The following is a 27,242-nucleotide window of genomic DNA, read 5'->3' as shown; positions in this document are numbered from 1 at the left end:
GGTTACTAAGTTTTCCATATTCTTATATATTCATTATCATGGCCAGTTACATCAGATTCCACTTACCAAGACAAAGAGTCTTCCCAGAACCCTGTAATGAGTCAGGTGTGTGCCTTTTGATAGTCACAGGGAACAGCGACACCCAGTTCTATGTAAAAGTGGCCCCATTCTTGAGCTCTTAACTTTGATTACTCTCCCAGGAAGAGAGAGTAGTACACTTTCAAGGTTTTTATTGTTGTTTTTTATATAATAACGTTTATGAGGGTGACATATTTTCTGGGCTCCTGCATATTTGAGATTTTTTCTTTTGTAGTAAGGACAATTTAACCAGGCATAAATTTATTGGATTTGAGCCATTAGTCTTCAGAATTGTTGATGCTTCATTTTCTTTGGCATCTACTGTTGTAGAGTATAATCTGTGGCCCTACTGATTGCTGTTTTCTTGTAGGTCACTTGACTTTTTCTGCCCATGTATATGGATCCTTTTCTTTATTCTTATATGTTACTTTTTTAGGAAAAGTTTCTAGTTACAGTTTTTTTTTTTAAATTGATAGTGTTTATCATATTCAGAACCTTTTCAATTTATCACATTCAAGTTGTTTTTTAAGTAAGAAGTATATTTATTAAATTAGATTTTTAATTTGATCTCTATTTTAATTGCTTTGGTTTCTTTATTAGAAAAAGTTTCACTGGCTGAGTATGGTGGCATGTACCTGTAGTCCCAGCTATTTGGGAGGCTGAGGCGGGAGGATCACTTGAGTCCAGGAGTTTGAGGTTGCAGTGAGCTATGACCTACTGCACTCCAGCCTGTGATGGGAGGGAATGCTGCAAAGGTCTCTGAAATGTCTGTGAGAACTTTTCCAATTGTCTTGACTAACAGCATTTGCCTTCCTTTTAGTTATACAAATATATGCAGGCTGCTTGAATTCCTGCCCAGAAAATAGGCTTTTCTTTTCTGCCACATGGCTAGGCTGCAAATTTTTCAGATTTATACTCTGCTTCCCTTTCAAATACAAGTTCTAGTTTCAGGTCATTTCTTTGCTAACACGTATGCGCATAGGTTGATAGAAGCAGCCAGGCTACATCTTGAACACTTTACTACTTAGAAATTTATTTCTGCCACATGCCCTAAATCATCTCTTTCAAGTTCAAAGTTCTACAGATCCCTAGAGCAGGAGCACAATGCAGCTAACCTCTTTGCTAACACTTAACAAAATTGACCTTTGCTCCAGTTCCCAATAAATTCTTCATCTCCATCTGAGACCTCATTAGCCTGGACTTCATTGTCCATCTTACTATTAGCATTTTCATCACAACAGTTTAACAAGTCTTTAGGATGTTCCAAACTTTCCCTCATCTTCCTGTCTTCTTCTGAGCCCTCCACAAAATTCCAACCTCTGTCCGCTATGCAGTTCCAAAATCGCTTCCACATTTTCAGATATCTTTATAGCAGTGGCCCACTCCCCACTATCAACTTTCTATATTAGTTCATTGTCACACTGCTATACAGAGACACTTGAGACTGGGTAATTTATAAAGAAAAGACATTTTATTGGCTCATGGTTCTGCAGGCTGTACAGGAAGCATAAGTAGCTTCTGCTTCTGGGTAGGCCTCAGGAAACTTTCAATCATGTCACAAAGTGAAGGGGAAGTAGGCCATGTGTTACATGCATGGCTGGAGCAGGAGGAAGAGAGGTAGAAGGGAGGTGCTACACACCTTTAAACAAACAATCAGATCTCATGATAACTCACTATCATGAGAACAGCACCAAAGGGGAAATTCATCTCCATGATCCAATCACCACCCATCAGGCCCTACCTCCAACATTGGGGATTACAATTTGACATGAAATTTGGGTGATGACACAGATCCAAATATTTCCATTCAATTGACTGCAATCTACCTAATTCCATTAGGTTTAATGGGATAACTCAAGATTCAGAACAATGTAATTACTCTATTTACCTTTAGAATGGCCTAAGAGAGCTAATCTTGTAAGCCAGATTGGCTTTCATACTTTATTTTTTCAGGCCACTATTGGTCACCACTGTTTCAGAGATTTAGCAGATTATTTGCCAATCTGGGTTATGTATAACAGTTCTGCTTTATATGATGTATTTAATTCAAGGAAGCATGTACCATGTGAAGACACAATCAAAGAGAGAATATGAGATCAAATGAAATTTACTTTCACATAAGATCTGGTAACATTATCTATATAGTATGTATGTGTACTATTTATTACATATCAGTATTTACAAATACTGTTTAAAACTAGATAAATTAAAGTACTCTTCTTTTATAGGTGTTGTCAGTGCTAAAGCATTCATTGCTGTCTTTTAAGAGACGAAGAGCCATGGAGACTTTGAAACTTTACTTTTTATTTTCCTTGCAGCTCCTGATCAAAGAGGTATCATCATGCTTTGGCTTTTTGTTCTCTGTAACTTGTACCATGTAAATTTCTTTCTATGCTAAACCAACTGAAGTTTCTATAAGCTGCATTCAATGATAATGTTACTTATCATTTATTAATAAATGAAGTCAGGTAATATTTGTCAATCACTCACACTGGTATTTTATGGTATTTGAGTACATGGTAAGTTAAATCAACTTTTTTTTTTTCTCATTTTTAGGACTATTTAAATAAAAAATGTAATCCAAAGAAATTTGCAGGACTTGCATCATATTTGCATGGTCATGAACCTTCAAATCTTGTTTTTGTAAATTTTCTCAAGAGAGGCCTTTTCCATAATCTCTGTAAGCCAGCCTGGAAAGGTAAGCTTGGGTTTTATACCTGTAGTCCAAAAATGGCAACATATTTATTGAATAGCCAAAACCTCAGATATGTTTTTCTCTTCTTCCTCCTTCTCATTTATTAAAGCAAATAAATACTAAGTATATGTTCAGATTTACAGATGCCAAAAAATTAGACACTAAAAGTCAACTGATATTTATTCTAATAAAGAGTATTTGAGGGCTACTTATGTATTACTTAACTGATAAAGAATCTTTGCGGAAGAGAAAACGGAGAAGCATAGAAAGAGAATAAGTTTCTGATGGTCATATGATTTTAGTATGCTTCAGAGCCCAGTTAATTAAACCTAGCCACCTTTTAATGCCCATGGTATGGTGCTCATGTGTTATGGGGAGTGGAGAGTAGGTCAAGATGACCAGAACCTAGAGCTAGTGTTTAGAAGTGTTGGTAGGTAAGTTTGGGAGCTTTGTTTTGACAGGATTTGAAACGCCCTAAATAGCAGGCCAAGGAACCTGGATTTTTCAATTAGCCATTGAGATACCCTCAAAGATTTTTGAGTAAAGGAGGGATATGCTTATATTCATGCTTTGGAAAGATTGATCACTCTCAAGATGGCCTGAAGAAAGGAGAGTGCAAGTCAGGAAACCAGTTAGTAAACATTCTGGGGTGGGAACTAGGGCGGGTATAGCAAGGATGGAAAAACAAGGCACAGAATATGAAAGCTCCTGTCTTACCCAAAATAATAAATGTGCACACAGTGTGGCAAATATGGTCAATTTCTGAGGTATGTATTTACTAGAAAATTTTGCCTTCAACAAAAGGAAATGTACTATAAAAACAAATTTAGGCACAAAATACATGGAATCAACATTATTCTTATTTACAATAATGCTCTTTATTTCATAGGCTCACGGCAATTTTCCCAAGATGTGATGGAAAGGCTCGTGTTAGTATTGGCAAATTTGTTTGGAAGAAAATATATTCCAGCAAAATTCCAAAATGCTAATTTAAGTTTTTCTCAGTCAAAGGTAAAGTTTGTTATACTTACAATGATGTAATAATGATAGTTATTAAATGTATGCTACTGGAAAGCATTCAGTACCTACAGGTTTAAATTAATATAAGCTACTCCATTTGTTTTAATAGCGTTGTCTTTTCATAATTAGAGTTCTATTTAATTTTTAGTTCAAACATCTTCCCTTGCTAATCTAACAAACAATTCTTATCCCTGAAGTTTTTTCACTTTATTGGAGCAAATTATGTAATTCAGTAGCAACAGAGATTACACACACAAATAGTCATTTAAATAGAATGACAGCCCTACTGCTGAACCTATGGCTCCCTTGGGATTGTTTACAGCTAGGGATGGGAGTGCAGGAAAGGAATTACATTATGGGCTCTAATGTCCTCTTCAGACAATATTGAGGTAGTCACCTAAGAAAGAATCCCCTAACTTAAGGGTTGAGAGACTGAAAGAAAAATTATTTTCTAAGTGTTTTTGTAGCACTGTTTGTTTCTAATTTCTTATTTTTTTAAAGACACAACAACAACAAAATAATAACAAGCAAACAAAACCCAAGAAAATGTGCATTAGAACCTGGGAATGTAGAAGAAGCTTGTTTCTATCCAGTAACCCTAATGAATAGAGAACAAAAAGGGAATTAGCATTAATCTAGGCTTTCTGACCTCACAATGCCTCTGGATATACCTCCAGACTTGAGCACCCAATTTGAGTTACTGACATATATCCACATTGCAAACCACTGGAACTGTTAATCCTTTTCTTAAATGCATACACATTTTAAAGTATTTAAAAAGGAAACTTCATATTTTCTACTACTGTAAATAGAAAGCCAGAATCTTTGGTTTCAAAACTAAGGAAGCCATAAGAATAGATGCAGTTAACATGATTCTCAGCTGAAGCTGCTCTTTCTTTGCTACAAAAAGAGATTATAAACTTTTAGAGAAACAATGGTGGTCTATTGCCTCTGGACTTTCTAGGGTTATCAGAAAGAATAGGAGAGGACTGGAAAGAAGATATTTTTATATATTTATTTATTTATTTATTTATTTATTTATTTATTTATTTGAGACGGAGTCTTGCTCACTCACCCAGGCTAGAGTGCAGTGGCGCAATCTCAGCTCACTGCAACTTCCACCTCCCGGGTTCAAGCCATTCTCCTGCCTCAGCCTCCCAAGTAGCTGGGATTACAGGCGTTCGCCACCACGCTTGGCTAATTTTTTTGTATTTTTAGTACAGTTGAGGTTTCATCAGGTTGGCCAGGTTGGTTTTAAACTCCTGACCTCAAGTGATCTGCCCGCCTTGGCTTCCCAAAGAGGTGGGATTACAGGCATGAGCCACCATGCCCAGCCCACTTTTTATTTTTTAAAACTGATTTATAATTATTTAATGTTCTGTGTGTCACACTAAATCATCTCAGGTACCTCTTATATTATGTACCATAATTTGGGATAACTGCTCTATATTAGTCAATTAGCAAAGATTTATTGAGCAATAAATATGTGTAAACTATAGCAAAAATCATGATTGGGAAACATAGTTGCTACCTTCCAAGAGCTTGCTCTCCTGATGGGGCTGTATAGCATACACATTCGAGAAGGTGGCACACAACACAAGGTGTACGTGGTAAGCAGCACGTGCTGCCCTAGAACGGTGTCCAGCAGTGACACAATGGCAGGACATGGAAGGCATAGCAGTAAAGAGACCATATCACTTTGACCAGAGTGTAGAGCTGCACCTGTCAATTTGTTCTTTTGCCTTGGTCCATCCACAGATAGAGCTGAGTCTGAAGCAGGCTTGTGGAAATTGTCATGCTATCCACTGTAAGAAGTTGGTAGGGGCATTCTTTATTATGTCCACACAGTTGCCTTTTGTAAGAATCCCCCTGGAAAATTCTTATCTGATATTAGTGCTGAGAATAAATAGCTGTTGATCTCATAGACATTCTGAAATGTGTCATTCACACTTGCTCCTAGGAATCTTAGAATATAATTTGTGCCCCATTTTAGTCTGTCTTTCTTGTTTTCCTTTCCTTTTTACCAAATTTTGATTTATATGATCATATCATATTATCTTTACCCTTATAAAATACCTCAATTATTGGAAAAATACAGGGTATGAATAAATTAAGGAAAATATCAAATAAATAATAAAACCCATAATTGTGACAGAAGAAAACTAAGAATATTTCTAATGTCATAGCTATTTCTAACCCACACTAAAGAAACTTCTAGTCCTAATTCTGAAAGAATTTGTTTTTAAACATGAAATTTGGAAGCTGAGTTAGCTTGCAATACCAGCTACTTCTCTATCTACTACCTGTCAGGTTTGGAACAAGTTTACCTCTGTGAGGGTTAGCTCCCTCATGTACAAAATGCAGATGAAAATGTTTACTGCATAGGGTTGTTCTCAGGATTAACTGAGCTAACATATAACAAGTGCTTGGGGCAGCACAGCACGGTGTTGGCACATAATCTGAACTCAATAAAGAATTGACACTACTACTGCTACACTAACTTGTTACTTGCTCTCCAAATATGTCCCTCAAGTCTCTGAAATATACCTAAGTTTAAGATCAGTGTAGGACATGTTTCTATTAAATTGGTGGTTTTGGCTAAGTGGAGTCAAAATAACTTTTTTAAGGAAAGATGTTTACATTTATAAATGTTGGTTGAAATCAAAAGGAAATTTTACCTTAATCTCACAGGTGAATAAAGTAATCAAGGGCTTTGATGAATGAGCATAAATCTACAGAACTATGCTGCAATCTTCTCACCAAGCAGTTTAATTTTTTAAATAAAAGTAAAGAGATCTTTCTGAAATGTATTTTGCCCATAGGTGATCCTTGCCGAACTCCCGGAGGATTTTAAAGCTGCTTTATATGAGTATAACCTGGCAGTAATGAAGGATTTTGCCTCCTTCCTGCTGATTGCTTCCAAGTCGGTGAACATGACAGGAGAGTATCAACTCCCTTTGTCAAGAATCAGTAAGCAGATTTTAGTTCCATTCTGGAACAATTTAAAGAGTAAACAATCTTGGTTAAGAAAGCCTCTGGATATTGGATGCTTCAAAGCTGGTAAAGGAGCTTATTACAGGGCAGCTGTACTAACCCAAGTGTTTTATCCCCAGAAAACAATTTAGCCCATTGTAGGGTGTGGTAATGGCTCTGTTTTCCCATTAAAAAAAACTTTATAATTACCAAATATTAATTGGGCAGTGGAGGAAAAAAATAAAAGTCATTCATGAACCATTTTGATGGAAGGTTGCCTATCTGTTCAGGTTGGAAAACTGGATCAGAAGAAGTGACAGATGAAAAAGAAAATGGCATAATTTCTGGCATTTTTTTTCCCCTGAGGGGCAGTTGCATAGTGGTTACAAATGTGAACACTGGAAGCAGAGTGCCAAGGTCTAAATCCTGGCTCTGCTACTTATTAACCGTGAAGTCTCATGCCAGTTACTTAATCTTTCTGTGTCTCATTTTTTTAATCTGTCAAATGAAATGACTAAAAATATTACCTAGCTTACAGAATTTTAGAGGATTAGGTGTATTAATGTTTATAAGGTTCTTAAAACGGTGCATGGCACATAGTCAACATCGTGTAAGTCTATTCTACCCAACGTGGTAGCCACCAGCTAGCTATGTGTCACTATTTAAATTAAGTTGATTAAACATAAAACACCTGAAAAGTGAATGCTTTAGTCACTTGGACTTTCCAGTGCTGGTGGCTTCTACTTTGCACACAGGGGAGGTAGAATATTTCTATCATTATGGAAAGTTCTAGCGGACATTACAAATATCATTGTTTGCTTCAATTATTTGCTGTTGATTGAGGAGTAACTGGTATTGCAAAGTAACTAAGCTTCCAAATTTCAATTTTATAGCAGGAAACTTTTAGGGGAGAATAAATGGAAAGAAGAAGCTAGACTAAGAGTAAAGAGTGGAGCCATAAAATGATTCCCATATTCCCCTGTCTCCTAATATAGTCTCAGTTGGAGTAAAAGACAGGGAGGTAAGCATTGTAGTTACTCAAGATTTGTTGATGTAGGACACAGCATGCGCAAATGCAAATGCAGACAACAATGGTGGAAGCAAGGAAAGTAGTGCAGAGAAAAGATGATGGGAGTGTGTGATTGTGTCATGATGGGAAAAACGAGCCAGACCTGAGTGCATGACTTGGTGCCTTCCAAGTCCAGCGAGATGGTACTCGCTGGATGGAACCTCTGTTTTATCTCTTATGCCAGCTCCAAATCCACTGGTAGGAGCTGCCTGAACGTCATGTCTAGGAGGTTTCTGAGGTTATATCTGAGTTCATAGGCAAAAATAACAGGTAATAAAAAAGAGTAACGATGATAAGTTAATAGTCAACATGGATTGAATGATTACTCTGTGCCAAGCTGTGTTAATGACTTTATGCACCATATGTCAATCAGTTTTCTTTCTGATGAGATGAATGTCACCTACTGTGGCTTTACCTACGGTGAGTTTAAAAGGGTTAACATTTGGGCTGATTTTTAAAACCTAACGTGACCTAGTCCAACATGGTCAGAATTCACAGGTAAAGAATGTGAAGACTCCCAACTCGTGTCTCACTTGATGAGTTGCAAGGAAGGAAGAGTAGCCATTTCACCATTTGTTTGTCTTTCGGGGAACACAGATAATGATTTGCTTCGACCAGAGACTATCAACCAGGTAAGTGAAGGATACATCTTATGTACAAAATGTGTTTAGCAGACAGAGTGGGGTTACATTGCTGTGAAGCCTTGATAGGACCTCAAACCCAAAACACTGAAAAATGTCCACTGATGAGCATCATTGTCTAAGAGAATGAAGCCCTGGAGGCCAGTGTGATTTTATGCTCTATGGAGTTGGCCTGAGAAACCCTGCTTCTTTGTCTACAATTTCAGACACCACTGTTTTTTTTCTCATTTTTTTTAAATGAGGTTTGCCACAGGTTTGCTGTGGGAAGAGGAAAAGAAAGCGGCTCACGTTTTTCCAAAATTGATCATAGACCTCATAGTGCTTTTTCTACTCCAGACCACATGGGTCTTTGGGGACAGTGGTCTGCAAAGGGGGCCACAAAGCATTAGAACCTCTGGGAGGTTCTGGATAAAATATTAGGGTGCTAGAAGATTTTAGATTTAATTTGAAATATGAGAAATAAATTCCACATTGAATATATTGAATAATAAAGATTGACACTGTGCACTGGCTTAATTTATCCCTGGGTCAGAGAGTCATACATCATGTCAAATATGGTCTTCAAGTATTTTTGCAAATGTAACGTTTAAAGGAATTTTTAAAAATCATGAATCTTCTTGCACAGTTTGGGTTGATATCTAAAAATTTTGTTAACCAAATTTTTAATAGCTGCTAAGGTAATTTCAGGTTCATTATAAATATTGACATTTTAAAAGAACTGTTGAATTATTTAAAAGTTTATCCAAAAGAATATAGATATCAAAGCTATTCGATACCCAGAGTAAACAAATAGAAAAGAACACAGATGATCAAACAACTTCTTCAAAGTTACAAATTCTACATTATGTATTTTTCTCATTGAACTTATATATCTTCCGTTCCCTTCCCTCCCCTCCCCTTCCCTCACTTCCCCTCCCTTTCCCCCCTTTTTATTTGTGACAGGGTCTCACTCTGTTGCCCAGGCTGGAGTGCAGTGGCACTATCTCGGCTCACTGCATCCTCAACTTCCTGGGCTCAGGTGATCCTCCCACCTCAGTCTCCCATATATCTGGAACTACATGCATGTGCCATCATGCCCATCAAATTTTTTGTATTTTTAGTAGAGATGGGTTTCAGCATATTGCCCAGTCTGATCTTGAACTCCTGGGCCCAAGCAATCCACCCACCTCAGCTTCCCAGAGTGCTAGGATTACAGGCGTGAGCCACCATGCCTGGCCTGAACTTGTATTTTTATTCCAACTTGCTCCACAGTTTAATTTTACCCATGCACTGGCAGAATTTGCAGATTCCTTCTGATTCTGTGCAGATTAATTTGTCTAATGTGCCCAGAACCACGGAGACTTAGTTTTTGTTTGTTTGTTTTGCTTCTCTTTCATTTTCTCCTCTTCTACCTCCTCCTCCGCCAGTTTTTTCTTCTCTCTGGAGCCCAGAGGTTTGTGCTGTTTCATTTTATTCTCCCTGTGAGCACAGGGAGACACTAGCTACATGACACTCCTTTCAAGGTCATTCTGTGCACCAATTAAGATAATGATGAAAATTCTACCTTAAAATCAGCTTCTATTTATTTTTCCTTAGTGAATGTTGCTAACAGTATTGTAGTCGGATGGTTGAACTTGCCTTCAGTATGCTGCGAGAGTTCCTATTTCCCTCAGCGGGGCTGCCCATTCCTGAGGCATGCTTAGTGTTACACTGGCCAGTGTCTGTAACACGCCCTTTCCCTCACTGTAATGGGCCCTATTTCTCTCAACCCCCATGGGAGTCGCCCTCTGCCTGCCTCCTTCACTTCAACTTCTTCAGAATGTACTTTAAGAAACAGATTCATACAAAAGAAATCTCAAACTGCATGGTTACTCTTTACATATCAATAATGAATTAATAGAAAATGTCTTTCTTCAGGTCATTCTGCGCACAATCGGTGTTAGTGGCACTCAGGCTCCTCTGCTGTGGCCGTGGAAATTAGATAACCGAGGAAGGAGAATGCCACTAAATGCATATGTGCTCAATTTCTATAAACACAACTGCTTGACAAGATTAGACCAAAAAAATGGGTAGGTTTATGGGTACGTTTCTGTAAAATATATACATACATATATATCTATGTTTTATTATTGTATATTCATATTATATATGTAACAGCATATAATTTACATTATACAGTTATATAAACATAAATTTATATTATGTATTTTTAAATAGAAATTTTAATACCTAATCTTTTTAAGAGTTTAAAATACAGATGAATCATAAAAAACATACTAGATCACTTCGTAGAAGACTGATTTCTGGTGATTAGAAATTCCAGTATTATTTGGGATTTTGGGGCTACTACCAAAATTTTAGTACTTGAACTAGTTCTGGTGAATGTATTTCTGAAGACAGAAAACTTGGATATATTACAAAGCTCAAAAAGATATTTTAATTATACTAACATTTCTCTTAGTATAATTTAGTAATAAACTATACTAAATTATTAGTATAATTTACCAATAAGCTATACTAAATTATTAGTATAATTTACCATTAAGCTAATTATTCATTAAGAAAGAATGTTGATTTCTAGGAGTATATCAAATATTATTTTTTATGAACTACATTAATATTTTTAATGAAATAAATATTTTTATGAAATAAATTAATATTTATTTTTTTCCCACAAATGTGACATGGAGGGAAAAGATCTGAAACTTCCATTATGAGAAAGTTAACTTAGCAGGTGTCTGTTAGAAAGTGACACTTGTTCTAGTTCTTTGACATGGAAAACATTTTACAAAGCAGTAAAGAAGGGTGAATACTTAGAATTCACGTGGAAAGTGAAGAATTTAGCCATGGAAACAAGTAGGGAGAAATGGGGAAAGTCATGCTTTTAAACAGTGATTCAGGAATTCTATATGTATTTTACATAAATTTTTAAATAATTCTGATCCAAATAAGTCTGAAATATTTTAATGCTGTTCTTTCTAAAGTTTTCAAATTGATATATTGTAACTGTACATATTTATAGGGTACAGTTTGATATTTTGAAACATACATGTTGCATAATGATCAAATCAGGTTAGCCAGGGTACCCATCACCTTATGCACTTATCATTTTTTTGTGGTGAGAATGTTCAAAACCTCTCTTCTGGCTACTTTGTAATCTACAATACAATGCTGTTAACTGTACGTACCTCACTGTGCAATAAAACACTAGAACTTATTCCTCCTATCTACTTACCGTAATTTTGTACATGTTGATCAACCTCTGCCCACCTTCTCCTCTCTCTTCCCCTCCCCAATCTTTGTAACCATTGTTCTACCCTCTACTTCTATTATATTAATTTTTCTTCTTTTTAAACTTTACATGTGAGTGATATCATGCAATATTTTTCTTTCTGTCTCTGGCTTATTTCACTTAACATAATGTCCTCCAGATTGATTCATGTTGCCACAAATGACAGGATTTCATTCCTTTTTATGGCTGAATAGTATCTAATTGTGTATATGTACCACATTTTCTTTATCTATTCATCCACTGTTGGACACTTAAGTTGATTCCATATCATAGCTATCGTAAATGGTGTGGCAATAAAGATGGGAGTGCAGATATCTTTGACATACTGATTTAATTTCTTTGGATATATATCTAGTAGTGGGATTGCTTGATCATATCATAATTCTAGTTTTAATGTTTTGAAGAATTTACACGCTGTTTTCCATAATGGGTATACTCATTTATAATCTTACCCACAGCATGTAAGGGTTCCCTTTCCTTCACGTTCACACCAACACTTGCTTTCTTTTGTCTTTTTATTATTAATAGCCATGCTAACTAGAGTGAAGGTGGTATTTGATTGTGGTTTTGATTGGCATTTTATGATGATTAGTGATAGTGAACATTTTTTCATATACCTGTTGACCTTTTGTATACTTTCTATTGAGAAATGTCTATTAAAGTTTTTTGCCCATTTTTAAATTGAGTTTTTTTGCTGTTAAGTTTCTTATGTATTCTGGATATGAATCTTTTGTCTGATGTATACTGTGCAGATATTTTTCTCCAATCTTATAGGTTATCTCTTCACTCTGTTAATTGTTTTCTTTACTGTGGAAAACTTTTTAGTTTGATGTAATCTCTTTTGTCTATTTTTGCTTTTATTGCTTGTGTTTTTGAGATCTTATTTAAAAAATCCTTGCCCAGTCCAAGATCATTAAGTTTTTCTGCTCTTTTTTTTTTTAATGGCTGTATTAGTTTGTTTTCACACTGCCGATAAAGACATACCCAAGACTGGGCAATTTAAAAAGAAAGGGGTTTATTTGACCTACAGTTCCATGACCTCACAATCATGATGGAAGGTGAAAGGCATGTCTCACATAACAGCAGACAAGAGAAGAGAGCTTGTGCAGGGAAACTCCCATTTTTAAAACCATCAGATCTTGTGAGACTCATTCACTATCAGGAGAACAGCTCAGGAAAGACCTGCCCCCATAATTCAGTCACCTCCCACCGGGTTCCTCCCATGACACATGGGAATTGTGGGAGTTACAATTCAAGATAAGATTTGGGTGGGGACACAGGCAAACTATATCATTCTGCCCCGGCCCCTCCCAAATCTCATGTCCTCACATTTCAAAACCAATCATGCCTTCCCAGCAGTCCCCCAGAGTCTTAACTCATTTCAGCATTAACTCAAAAGTCTACAGTCCAATGTCTTATCTGATACAAGGCAAGTCCATTCCATCTATGAGCCTGTAAAATCAAAAGCAAGTTAGTTACTTCCTAGATACAATGGGGGTATGAGGATTGGGTAAATACAGCCATTCCAAATGGGAGAAATTGGCCAAAACAAAGGGGCTACAGGCCCCATGCAATTTGAAATCCAGCAGGGCAGTCAAATCTTAAAGCTCCAAAATGATCTCCTTTGACTCCATGTCTTGCATCTGAGCCATGCTGATGCAAGAGGTGGGTTTCCATAGTCTTGGGCAGCTCCACCTCTTTGGCTTTGCAGGGTACAGCCTCCCTCCTGGCTGCTTTCACAGGCTGGCATTGAGTGTCTGTGGCTTTTCCAGGTGCACAGTGCAAGCTTTCAGTGGATCTACCATTCTGGGGTACAGAGGATAGTGGCCCTCTTCTCACAGCTCCACTAGGCAGTGCCCCACTTAGGATTCTGCGTGGGGGCTCTGACCCCACATTTTCCTTCTGCACTGCCCGAGAACAGGTTCTCCATGGGGGCCCTGCCCTTGCAGCAAACTTCTGCCTGGACATCCAGGCATTTCAATACATCTTCTGAAATCTAGGTGGAGGTTCCCAAATCTCAATTCTTGACTTCTGTGCACCTGCAGGCTCAACACCATGTGGAAGCTACCAAGGCTTGGGGCTTGCACCCTTTGGAGCCATGGCTCGAGCTCTACATTAGCCTCTTTCAGCCATGGCTGGAGCAGCTGGGATGCAGGTCACAAAGTCCCTAGGCTGCACACAGCACAGGGACCCTGGGCCTGGCCCATGAAACCACTTTTTCCTCCTGGGTTTCCAGGCCTGTGATGGGAGGGTCTGCCATGAAGACCTCTGCCATGTCCTGGAGACATTTACCCCATTGTCTTGGGGGTGAACATTAGGCTCCTTGTTACTTATGCAAATTTCTGCAGCTGGCTTACATTTCTCCTCAGAAAATGGGATTTTCTTTTCTATTGCATTGCCAAGCTGCAAATTTTCCAAACTCTTATGCTCTGCTTCCCTTATAAAACTAAATGCCTTTAACAGTACCCAAGTCACCTCTTGAATGCTTTGCTGCTTAGAAATTTCTTTCTCCAGATACCCTAAATCATCTCTCTCAAGTTCTAAGTTCCATAAATCTCTAGGGCAGGGGCAAAATGCTGCCAGTCTTTTTGCTAAAACATACAAGAGCTACCTTTGCTCTAGTTCCCAACAAGTTCCTCATTTCCATCTGAGACCACCTTAGACTGGACTTTATGGTCCATATTGCTATCAGCATTTTGGGCAAAGCCACTCAACAAGTCTGTAGGAAGTTCCAAACTTTCCCACGTTTTCCTATCTTCTTCTGAGCTTTCCAAACTCTTTCAACCTCTGCCTGTTACCCAGTTCCAAAGTCACTTCCACATTTTCAGTTACCTTTTCAGCAGCGCCCCACTCTACTGGTACCAATTTACTGTGTTAGTTCATTTTCACACTGCTGATAAAGACATACCCAAGACTGGACAACTTACAAAAGAAAAAGTTTTATTGGACTTAGAGTTCCATATGGCTGGGGAGACCTTACAATCATGGCGGAATGTGAAAGGCACATCTCACATGGTAGCAGATGAGAAAAGAGAGCTTGTGCAGGGACATTCCTGTTTTTAAAACCATCAGGTCTCATGAGACTCATTCACTATCACAATAACAGTGCAGAAAAGACCCGCCCTCATAAGTCAATAACCTCCCACTGGGTTCCTCCCACGACATGTGGTAATTGTGGGAGTTATGATTCACGATGAGATTTGTGTGGAGACACAGCCAAACCATATTAATTGTTTTATAGTTTCAGGTTTTACATTTAAGTCTTTAACCATTTTGAGTAGATTTTTGTATATGGTGAGAAGTAGGAGTCTAGTCTCTTTCTTGTGCATGTGTATATCTAGTTTTCCCAGCATCATATATTGACATATTAGCATATTATATATGCTATTATATTTAACATGTTATTAACATATTAACATATAACATATTAGCGTAACCTATTAAACATATATATAATAGCATATAATATATTCACATATAATATAATGGCATAACATATTAAACACATATTCCCTTTTCTCTCATGTGCGTTCTTGGCACACATGAGGGAAAAGCTAATTTATAAAAAAAATCAGTTGGCTATAAATGTGTGGATTTATTTCTGGGTTTTCTACTGTTTCATTGGTCAAAGTATGTGGTTTTTATGATGGAATCATACTGTTTTGGTTATGATAGCTTTGTAGTATATAGTGTGTTGAAGTCAGTGTGATGCCTCTAGCTGCGTTCTTTTTGCTGAGGATTGCTTTGCATATTTCGGACTTTTTGTGGTTTCCTACAAATTTTAGGATTTTTTTCCTATTTTTGTAAAAAATGTCATTGGTATTTTAATGGAGATTGTATTAAATTTATAGATCATTTTGGGTAGTGTGGCCATTTTAACAATACTAATTTTTTCATTCCATGAACATGGAATATCTTTTCATTTCTTAGTGTCCTCTTTAATTTCTTTCATCAATGTTTTACAGTTTTCAGTGTAGAGATCTTTTACCTTCTTGTTTATTTATTATCTAATTTTTTGTAGCTATTGTAAATGAATTTCTTTTAAAACAAATTTTTATTTTCAGACAGTTTGCTATTATTGCATAGAAACACTACTGATTTTTGTGTATTAATTTTGTATCCTGCAAATTTGTATTATTTGTTGATCAGTTCTAACAGTTTTTCATTAAGTCTTTAGGGTTTCCTGTATATAAGATCTTGTCTGAAAACAGGGAAAATCTGACTTTTTCCTTTCCAATTTGGATTTCTTTAATTATTTGTTCTCTTGTCTGGTTGCCCTGGCTAGGACTACCAGTACTATGTTGAATAAAAATGGTGAAAGTCGGCATCCTTGTCTTATTCCTGATCATATGATGTTAGCTATGGATTTGTCATATATGGCTTTTATTGTGTTGAGGTACATATCTTCTATACCTAATTTGTTAAGAGTTTTTATTATGAAGGGATGTTTTGAATTTTGTCAAATGCCTTTTCTGTATCTATTGAAAGATCATATGGTTTTTGTTTTCCTGTTAATGTGATTTATCTCATTTATTGATTTGCATATATTGCACTATCCTTGCATTCCCTGGATAAATCCCCCTTGATCTTATTGAATGACATTTTTAATGTGCTTTTGAATTTGGTTTGCTAGTATCTTGTTGAGAATTTTTGGATTTGTGTTTATCAGGGATATTGGCCTATAATTTTTGTTGTTGTTGCTGTATCCTTGTCTGGTTTTGGAGTCAGAATAATGTTGGTCTCGTAAAAAAAATTTGGAAGTAGTCCCTCCTCTTAAATTCCCTTAATAGTTTGAAGAGGATTGGTATTAGTCTTCTTTAAATGTTTGGTAGAATTCAGCAGTGAAGCCATTAAGTCATGGGTTTTTTTTTTTTTCTGATGAAAAACTTATGATTACTGGTTCAATTTCTTGTCTCATTACTGCTCTGTTTAGATTTTCTATTTCTTCTTTATTTAATTTTGGGAAGTTGTATATGTCCAGGAACTTAGCCATTTCTTCCATGTTATCAAATGTGTTAGTGTATAGTTGTTCATAATAGTATCTTATTATTTTTTGTACTTCTGTGGAACTGTTGTAATGTCTTCTTTTTAATATCTAATTTTATTTATTTTAGTCTTCCCTCTTTTTTTCTTAGTCTAGCTAAAGGTTTATCAATTTTGTTTATCTTTTTAAAGCCATCTTCATTTCTTTGACCTTTCAAATTGCATTTTTTGCCTCTATTTTGTTTACCTCTGCTTTAAGCTTTATTCTTTCCTTCTACCAGTTTTGGGTTTAGTTTGTTCTTGTATATTAAGTTTCTTGAGGTGCATCATTTGGTTGTTTAGTAAAAATCTTTCTTCTTTTTTGATTTAGGCCTTTATTGCTATAAATTCCATTTTAAAACTTCTTTTTCTGTGTTCCTTAAGTTTTGTTATGATGTGTTTCCATTCTCATTTGTCTTAAGAAATATTTAAATTTCCCTTTTAATTTGTTTATTGATCTGTTGGGGTTTTTTTAAGAGTAATTGTTTAATTTCCATGTATTTGTAAATTTTCTGGAGCATTTCTTGTTGCTGATTTCTAGTTTTATACCATTTTGCTCAGAAAAGTTACTTGATATGATCTCTGTATTCTTAAATTTGTTTAGACTTGTTTTGTGATCAAACATATGATCTATCCAAGAGAATGTTCCATGTACAGTTGAGAAAAATGTGCATTCTGAAGCTGTTGGATAGAATATTCTGTAAAAAATATCAGCCAGGCACAGTGGCCCACACCTGTAATCCCAGCACTTTGAGAGGTTGAGGTGGGATGATCACTTGAGGTCAGGAGTTCAAGACCAGCCTGGGCATCATAGCAAGACCCTGTCTCTAACAAAAGGCTGTTAGGTCAATTTGGTCTATAGTGCAGTTTAATTCTGATGATTCCTTGTTATTTTTTTTGCCTGGATGACCCATTCATTGTTGAAAGTGGGATAGTGAAGTCCCTAATATTATTATACTGCAGTTTATCTCTCCTTTTAGATCTAATAATATTTGCTTTATATATTTGGATGTGTTGGTATATAGAATTACAATGCTATATCCTCTTGTTGAATTGATTCCTTTATCATTATATAATGACTTTGTGCTTTTTATAGTTTTTGTCTTAAAGTTCATTTTATCTGATATAAGTATTGCTACTCCTGCTCACTTTTGATTTCTGTTTGCATGGGATATCTTTGTCCCTTCCTTCACTTTCAGTCTATGCTTGTCTTTAATGGTGAGGTGATTTTGTAGTAGTCAGCATGCAATCGTACATTGAGTTAATTTTTTTAAGAGATGGAGTCTCTCTCTATCACCGGAGCTGGAGTACAGTGGCACAATAATAGCTCACTGCAGCCTCAAACTCCAGGGTTCATTCAGTCCTCCCAGCTCAGCCTCCTGAGTAGCTAGGACTACAGGTGCACACCACCACACCTGGCTAATTTTTTATTTTTCTTTTTTGTACAGACAGGGTTTTACTATGTTACCTTTAAAATAAAATCCATTCACTCTGTATCTTTTAACTGGAGACTTTATTTATTTTCAAGGTAATTATAAGTAGGTAAGAACTTACATCTGCCATTTTGTTCATTGTTTTCTGGTTGTTTTGTAGATTCTTTGTTCCTTTATTCCTCTCTTGTTGTTTATGTCTGTGGTTTCGTGGTTTTCCGTGGTGCTAAGCTTTATTTCCTTCTTTTTTCTCATTTGTGTGCCTGCTCTAAGTTCTTTCTTTGTGGTTATTATGTGCTAACATAAAGAGTCTTGTAGTTATAATAGACTATTTTATGCTGATAACAACCTAACTTTGGTCACATAAAAATATTTTAGACTTTCTTGCTTCCCCACAATAATTTCTGTTTTTGTTGATTTAATTTACATCTTTATCGATTGTGTATTCTTTAGTCATTAATTGTAGGTGTTGTTGTTTTTTAACCATTTTGGCTTAAATCTTTCGGACTAGAGAACTGAAGGATTTCTGTAGCACCCAGACAGCATGGGGTTATTCTGAACTTGATTATGAATTTACTTCTATCAATGAGTTTTAATCCTTCAAATATTTTTGTGATAGTAATGATCATTCTTTCATTTTTAGTTGTAGCATTCACTTAAGAATTTCTTGTAAGCCTAGACTAGTAGTGATAAATTTCCTTAGCTTTTGCTTGTCTGGGAAGATCTTTATTTCTCCTTCATTTCTGAAGGATAGCTTTCCTGGATATAGTATCCTTGACTGACTTTTCTTTTTCTTTCAGCACTGAATATATCATTCCATTCTTTCCTTGCCTGTGAGGTTTCTGCTGGGAAATCTGCTGATAGTCTCATGAGGATTCCCTTATGTATGACTTGATGCTTTTCTCTTCAGCATTTAGAATTCTTTGTCTTTGACTTTTGACAGTTTGGTTATAATGTGCCTCAGAGAGTATCTTTGTGGGTTGAAACTAATTGGGGACTTTTGAGCTTTTTAGAAGCATATATCTCCCAAGACATGGGAAGTTTTCAGCTATTATTTTGTTAATAAGAATAACAAAATATCTCTCTACTTATCCCTCTGGTGCCCCTATAAGGTGAATATTTGTTCATTTAATGGTGTCCTGTAAGTCCTATACGGTTTCTTAATTCCTTTTTATTCTTTTTCCCTCTTTGACTGGTTATTTCAAAAGACCAGTCTTCAAATTCAGAAATTATTTCTTTAGCTTGATCTAGTCTGTTGCTAAAGCTCTCATTCTTTTTAAAATTTAATGCATTGAATTCTTTAGCTCCAAGATTTTTTTGGTTCTTTTGTATGATATCTACAGGAGGATAGGCTACAGATGGTGGTGGTATAGTTTTGGTGGGGGCAGGGACACTGAGCTTGTTATTTGGGGCAGGCATATTTTGGTTCAGTGTGCCAGCAGGCTGTATGGTGGACTCTCCAGAGAAGTGAGGCTGTCACCAGGCTGGCTCTTGAGCTGGGTATCTGTGGGTGCAGTGAGTCAGCCAGCTGTGCAGTAGTGTCTCTGGGGGAGGTAAGACCACTGTTGGACTGCTGTTGTTTTGAGTGCAGGCATATGTGGGCTGGCCAGCTGTGTGGCAGTGTCTATGGGGAGGTCGGGCTGCTGCTGAAATGGATATTGGGCCAAGTGCATATGTAGTGGGACTGCTGGCTATGTGGCAGTGTCCCTGGGAAGGTGAGGCCTCTGCTGAACTGGCTGTCAGGCCAGGCACATGTAAATGCATGCCGGGCTGACTGGCATGCCACAGTCTTTTCAGGAGGTGGGGCCACCTCTGCCCTGGCTGCCAGGCTTGGCATGGGTTGGTGCAGGCATGGTGGTTCTTCTGGCTTTGCAGCACGAGTATGCACTGGTGCAGTGGCCTGGCCACCTGTTCAGTGGTTTTCTTGCTGTGCATGTCTGCCTTTTCCCCAGTGGGTGGTGGGCTGCCACATAGCTTTGGATGTGAAATGATAGTGGGGCTTCAGGGATGGGGAGAGAGATTGGCTACTGGCCTTCAAAATGTCATCATGCCATAGCTGCTTAGGTCGTGAAGGAGGAGATACACAATGTGGGCTCTTACTCTGGGGCAACGTAACTACTTAAACTTCTGGCAACTCTCCAAAATAGATTCTGGGCCTGTGAGGACTGGGAGACTCTCTTGTAGCAAGAACTGCTGGCATCTGTGATGGCTATGGAAACCGCTGGAAGTCTTTTGCATACCATTTTCCTGTAAGAAGAAGCCACCCTGACTCCCAGTCATTTCTGGTAGGAGAGACAGTGTGGCAGAGGCAGGGTGCCTCACTCCTGCCTCTGGTGCTATCTTGGGCTTCTGTGCTCCGCAAGGATTTTGATGCTCCCCTGGTGCTCTCCAGCATACTTAGTCACTCCAGTTGAAATAGAGTTGTTTATTTGTTGTTTTGGTCCCTTTTTGTGGGGGAGATAAGCATCAGGCAACTCTCATTTTCCATCTTGCTCAATGTTCTGCTATTCTTGACAAATCTTGAGCTACATCTGTCTTTCTTAGGTCTAGTTCTTAGTTATGAAGAACTAAGAAAGTAGAAATAGAACTAAGAAAAGTAGAAGTAAGTAGAAATAACATTAGTCTATCAACTTGTTTTGTTTTCACTTTAATCTCTAGTCCTCATTGACCCTTCTAAGTTTACTTTTATATTTCACCCTCCCCCTTTGACGATGGTCAAATTATCTCTTTAATAATTTTTTTTGTGGTTTTTACCTATGCCTCTCAATTTCATTATGATTAATACAATAGAATGCTTAACTGCGAGTGTATTTGGCAGATAAATTAACTGCCATGGACAGACCACTATTAAAGTTTGAGTTAATTCTTTTATGTTTATGTTTTTATACTTTTTAATTAAGAAACGTTATTCTCTTTAGGATGCGTATGGGACAGCTTTTGAAGTGTTTGAAAGATTTTGCATTCAACATTCAGGCTATCAGGTATGTTTCATGCTGAGTTTAATTTTCTCAATTATTTAATGATAGTTTAGCAAACATATAGCTCTTCCTTTGTGTAAGTTTGTGATTCTCATGAAGGAGCACTCTGAAGATGCTATTGAGCCTCCCAGGTTCTCTGCAACTCAGCTATCCAAAGGCTCTGTAGACCCATTCCTCAGGACAATGTCACACTGTTTTTTTTGTATTAAGATTCATCTCAAATCCATTTGTAATTGAATTTCATTCGGATCAGAGCCTGGAAGGCTCTTCCTCATGAATTCATACATCTCCAGGCCTCACTATACTCTCACTATACTCAATTTCTACAAATGCTGAGCAGTCACACTGAGTCAAATAAATGACTTCAGTAGGTCTCTGGTTTATATCCACTTCAAAGCAGTTAAGTCTTTCTCATATCCAGTGCCTTTCCCAGACTCTGGCATCTCCCGTTGATTTCCTGTGTTCATCTGCCCAGTGCTCAACAGAGACCCAAGCAAGTATGAACTCCATGTGGGCACTCCTTCCTCTATGCTCCATTGGCCAGCCAGTTTTTGTCTAGATCCATTTTCCTTACCTCCAGACCTTACTTCTTTATCAAGTGTATGTGGTTTTTCACATAAATTCAGTTTTGGAAGGAGAATATTTATTTAGAGTTCCTTGTTAGTGAGGACACATTTGTGGTTTTCCTTGGTCTGAGCCGAGTCTGACCCTTTGGAAAGCTTTCTACAAAGAGTGAAAGTCTTAGGATGACCCTACTTCACCCACTTGGAGTATCTCCACATAAAGGATTCCTCAAGTGGCTTATAGCTACCAAAGCTACAACCTCTTTGAGTAGCCTGAGAAACTTTGGAGATTTTAAACATATCCCAAGAGTTTAAACAGGAAAAATAATTCCTTCATTCATTTATCAATTATAAAAGTATCAAGGTCTTACTGTGTTAGAGGCACTCTTCCAGGCACTTCAATGTCATGGGAGAAACTTTCTTGTAGACAGTCATATGTGGTAAGTGCTGTAATTGAGTTACACACCAAATACTAAGATAACATAAATAACTTTATGATTAATGCTACTATAATCGGAAAAAGCATTACAGAAGACATAATTTCCAATCAGGTCTTAAAGGAGAAGTGAAAATTCATTAAGTAGATTAATTATACTTAATATAATTCTAGTTAATTAGGATAATTAAGTAGAATAATTAGGGTAGTCAAATTTTAAGCAGGGAGAATAGTGTATCCAAATGTACAGAAATATTAAAGGTCCTGATGTATTCAGGGATAGACTCCAAGCTAATGATGGTGGAGTACAGAATGTGGAGGTTGTGACAGGGATTGGGGAAAATGCTGAGAAGTGAGTGTGGAGTCTTTGAAAGGAATTTTGTTGCATATGTGAAGGAAGGGTCTTATTTGTTATGCAATGAAGTTTGGATTTAAAATGGTAGACAAAGATGAGACAGGCGTGTTTCTAAGGATGAGCATGACATAGATCTATGTTTTAGAGATATTATTCTGGCAGAGTATATAGATTAACTCAAGAGGTAGAGAAACTGAAAGCAGGGAGCTAAAGCTGGAGGCTATACCCATATTCCAGGTGAGAGAAAATGAAGGGTTGAATTAGGCAGTGGTGGTAGAAATGAATGATAAGGATTGGAGAAATATTTAAGAGGAGGAATTCATGCAATGGGGAAAGAGATATTATGACAAATTGGGTTTCTAATTTGGTTAATGATAATGTTAATGAAAGTAGGGAATACATGATGATGACTTCAGAACTGACAATAAGAAAGTATGAGTTGGAATTTAAAATGTCACACGTGTTGTCTATAAGACATCCAGGGGGAAATGTTGAGCAGTCAAAAGAATAATAGGTCTGAAACTCTGGGGGAATTTCAGACCTAGAGATAAAGATGTGATCATTCCTAATATTCAGCCACTGAGGACTAGTAAAAAACTGAAACTCTGCTCTAGAGTGAATAAGGTGGAGCATGAAAACAAAAAGGGTGGCAAAATGTCAAATCCCAATTGATTGCAATGCTCGAATAGCATGTCAGGTAGCTGAGAGACTCACTTGTCTACGTCTCCTCTCATTCACCCCAGCTTCTATCCTAAGATATATGGATAGGGACAGAATTTTTTTCCACTGAATTGGGTGACTGTGGGTTTTTAAAAATAATTGTCCCTATATTAGGAAGTCCATATGGCTTTCATGAGATGTGTAGAGAGAAGAAAAGAAGTTGAATAACACTTCTAGGTTCTAAGAATATGGAATTCTGTGGTCTTACAAACTCACAGAGCAAGTTTAGGTGTAATATAAAGAGGAACTGTGGCTGGACACAGTGGCCCACGCCTGTAATCCCAGCACTTTGAGAGGCCGAGGCGGGTGGATCACGAGGTCAGGAGTTCAAGACCAGCCTGGCCAAGATGGTGAAATCCTGTCACTACTAAAAATATAAAAATTAGCTGGGTGCCTGTAATCCCAGCTACTCGGGAGGCTGAGGCAGAGAATTGCTTGAACCCAGGAGGCAGAGGTTGCAGTGAGCCGAGATCAGATCACGCCACTGCACTCCAACCTGGGCAACAGAGCGAGACTGTCTCAAAAAAAAAGAAAAAAGAAAAAAAGAAGAACTGTGTGAAGGTATATATCTTTATCTTTCTCAAGATACATGTTGTATGTTGTAAAGATTTTACAAGATAATTGTGCATTTTATTAATATTCTGCATACTTTTTCTCCATATTTATGTCTGATAGGTTTTGGGGGAAATTACTTCTGCTAACCTTTTAATAATATTTGTTGTTATAAAAATGTGGGCTCATTTTTTTTATTATTATTATCATTTATACAGTGACTCCTTGAGTGAACTATGTGAAAATAAGCATGACAATGTAGTCCTGGCATTTAAACAATTGAGTCAAACCTTTTATGAGAAACTTGAAGAAATGCAAACTCAGATGAGTCAAAATCATTTAGAATAACACCATGGAAAACTTTCAAGTCTGATTATGTGGTATTTATCCCTTTGCAAGGAGAGATATAATTGAGCTAACAACGAAATGGAAAAAATGTTTGTCTTGGAGCCAAACAGAATTAAACTCAAATATTAGCTCTGCTATTTTTTAACTGAATGACTTTAAGTTATGTAATATATCTGATCTTTAACTTCATTTTTGGCAAAATCGGAGTAAAAATGATTACCTCTAGTTGTTTTGAGGATTAAATGAGATAATGTAAGAAAAGTGATTGGGATTGGGTGGTGACTTAATTAATGATAGTGTTTTTTTTAGTAGTTAAAGTTAATGTATAGCAAAATTAGTTTCACATTGTCAAGTTTTCAATACATCCCCAAGTTCATTGAATTTTAAATTAATGATCAATAAGTCACAAAGGACCCAAATCAATTCTGAACAACAATTTAGTTATATAAGAAGACTTCTGAGATTACAAGAAACTCACTGCTGTGGACTGGATGTTTGTGCCCTCCCCTCCAAAATTTTTATACCGAAATTCTAACCCTCAATGTGATGGTATTAGGAGATGATATGTCATAAGGGTGCAGCTGCTTGGATGTAATTAGTGCCTTTAACAGAGAGACAAGAGAGCTTGCTCTCCAATCTCTCCTCACTACCACTGGATGATACAATGGGAAGATGGCCATCTGCAGACCAAGAAGCAAGCCCTCAACAGAACTGAATCTACTTACACCGTGATCTTGAACTTTCCAGCCTCCCGGATTGTGAGAAATACATGTTTGTTGTTTAGCCATCTAGTCTGTGGTATTCTGTTGAAGCAGCCTGAATTGACTAAGACAGTCACTTGGAGTAGTTATAAACCACTTTCCTTTTGAAAGCAGAACATGCTGATTCAACTGTTTTGTCCAATAGCAATGATAGATTTTGTTTAAGTCCCCTACACTTTCTTATTTCTTCTTTCTAAATGATCAAGAGTACACTTTCTGGCAGTGATTAAGGAGTGTGTATGTAACAGAAAAAATATATATACCCTGTGAACCCGAATGTGGAATTCAGATTGTTTCTGCCCTCAATATCATACTTAAAAAACAAGCATACAAACAAACATAAGGGAACAAACAGCAACCATAACAAAAACAAACCTTTAAAGGTGCGTTTTTGCTGTGATAAATGAATACGGTACTCTGAAGGAGAAAAAAGTCTCTTAAATGAGCTTAAACTGCAGGTGATTTAAAAATTAGAGAGTAGAATTCTTAAAGCTATTGAAAGTTTCAACCAGAAAACCTCAAGTGAATTTTGTATGTAAATGAAATCTTGAATGTAAGTTCTTTGATTCTTCAAGCAAACAATTAGCTGAAAACTTGGTATTGTTGTAGTTTATGTAGTAAGTGACTTGGCACCCATCAGAAAATAAAGGGCATTAAATTGTTCCTTGTGTTAAATCTGTTAGTCCATCCATTTGTAGACATCTACGCATTAGGTATTTTGCTTTCATTGCTATATATCTTTACTGCAGCCCTAGGTCACATACTACAAAATCTGTTTTAGACCCAGACCTTGAACACAGAGCATTTCTTTCTCAGGGTGAAAGACATAACCTTTTGTATCATCCAGAATGTACCAAGACACCGTTTATCATATGGCATTACTTACAGATATATTACATAGGCTTAGAAAAACACTTTGTCTAGAAATGGAAAAGCCTCTTTTCCTTAGAATTTAACCCAAAATTGGCAGTCATGTGCCAAAATCTTACTTGTCACTATTAGGGCTAATCCTAAATTTTTTTATTTAAAATAAGCATATAGTAACAAACCTAGTAGATATTAATCCAGCTTTATAGATAATAACTTTAAATATCAAAGGCTTGAACACAGCAAAAGACAGAGACTGTCAGAGTGGATCAAAACACAATAACCAACTATATGTTGTCTACAAGAAACCTCTTTTAAATATAAAGACATATGCAAATTAAAAGTAAATGGATGTGACTTCTAGTTTCTGGTTTCTCATGTAAGAATCTTGGAATCAACCACTCCATCCTAATTAGTGAAAATAGAAACAAACTGAAAAATTGATAATTCTACATCCCTGAGAGAAGTGATGTCACAGGCCCCTCAAATTCGAGCAAAAGACAGGTGGATACAGAGAATCACAACATACTAAGGCAGAAACCTCCACAGGAAATAGTGCTGGAGTAGGAAAACCTGAACTTTAATGAACGAATTGCTCAGTGTGGGCACATCTGAGAGCTAAAAACTCCAGGGGGATACATTCACCTGGGAGCCATGCTTCTGTGAGTTTTATATCTGGGAATTGAACATTGGAGAAGAATCCCTTCATGCTTCTGGAAGGAGGAAAATAAAATAAACTGTTTTAAAATGTGCCAGAGCACTCTGTTCTTTTTAATAAGGTCTGCCCTCAGGAGAAACTAGTTACTCAGAGCCTAGCCTGCTGGAGTTTTATCAGAGACTAACTCACCTGTTAGAAGGGAAATACCCAACTTCAGCCCACTCTAGCCATCCTACCCCACCTAAAGCAGGGCGTAGAATAAAGCTGAGGAGCACTTGTAAAGTTCATAGTCTTGAGGCACAAGCTCACTAAATGTCAGAAATAATTATAGTCATAAGTCTCCTCTTAATGGAAATATGTTCTGAGAAATACATTGTTAGGTGATTTTTGTCATTGTGTGAACATTGTAGAGTGTACTTACATGAACTTAGATAGTGTAGCCTATTATACTCCTAAACCATGTGGTATAAACTATTGTTCTTAGGCTACAAGACTGTATAGCATTTTACTGTACTCAACACTGTAGGTACTTGTAACACAATGGTAAATATTTGTATAGCTAAACATACCTAAACATAGAAAAGGTACAGTAAACATATGGCATTATAATCTTATGGGACCACTGCCATATATGCAGTCTGTCATTGACCAAAATGTCATTATGCAATGCATGACTGTATAGGACTATAGACCACTCCCCCAACAACTTACCACCACATTACTAAAGACCTGTTGCTTACAGCAGTTCTTTTTACCCAGTACATTATATCTGGCTATCAAGAAAAAATTACTAGGCAAAAAATTA

At 36.9% G+C, this 27,242-nt stretch overlaps 1 protein-coding gene across 10 annotated transcripts in view; it reads left to right on the top strand.

The window, feature by feature from the left end:
* DDX60L (DExD/H-box 60 like) overlaps positions 1-26,527 on the top strand; it is a 199,330-nt gene extending 172,803 nt beyond the window's left edge. For all 10 annotated transcript variants that reach the window (XM_063664272.1, XM_063664270.1, XM_063664269.1 and 7 more), the window contains 8 exons: positions 2,307-2,411; positions 2,635-2,776; positions 3,663-3,784; positions 6,616-6,763; positions 8,325-8,467; positions 10,373-10,524; positions 21,118-21,180; positions 24,022-26,527. In XM_063664272.1, the coding sequence (XP_063520342.1) occupies positions 2,307-2,411; positions 2,635-2,776; positions 3,663-3,784; positions 6,616-6,763; positions 8,325-8,467; positions 10,373-10,524; positions 21,118-21,180; positions 24,022-24,151 (1,005 nt within the window). In that variant the 3' untranslated portion in view covers positions 24,152-26,527. The remainder of the gene's footprint in view (positions 1-2,306; positions 2,412-2,634; positions 2,777-3,662; positions 3,785-6,615; positions 6,764-8,324; positions 8,468-10,372; positions 10,525-21,117; positions 21,181-24,021) is intronic.
* Positions 26,528-27,242: the final 715 nt, after the last annotated feature.

This window comes from Pongo pygmaeus, chromosome 3 (genome assembly GCF_028885625.2).
Source record: "Pongo pygmaeus isolate AG05252 chromosome 3, NHGRI_mPonPyg2-v2.0_pri, whole genome shotgun sequence".
In the NCBI taxonomy this organism is placed as follows: domain Eukaryota; kingdom Metazoa; phylum Chordata; class Mammalia; order Primates; family Hominidae; genus Pongo; species Pongo pygmaeus.
The sequence above is the reverse complement of the archived record's forward strand: the minus strand, read 5'-3'. Positions and strand labels throughout refer to the sequence as shown.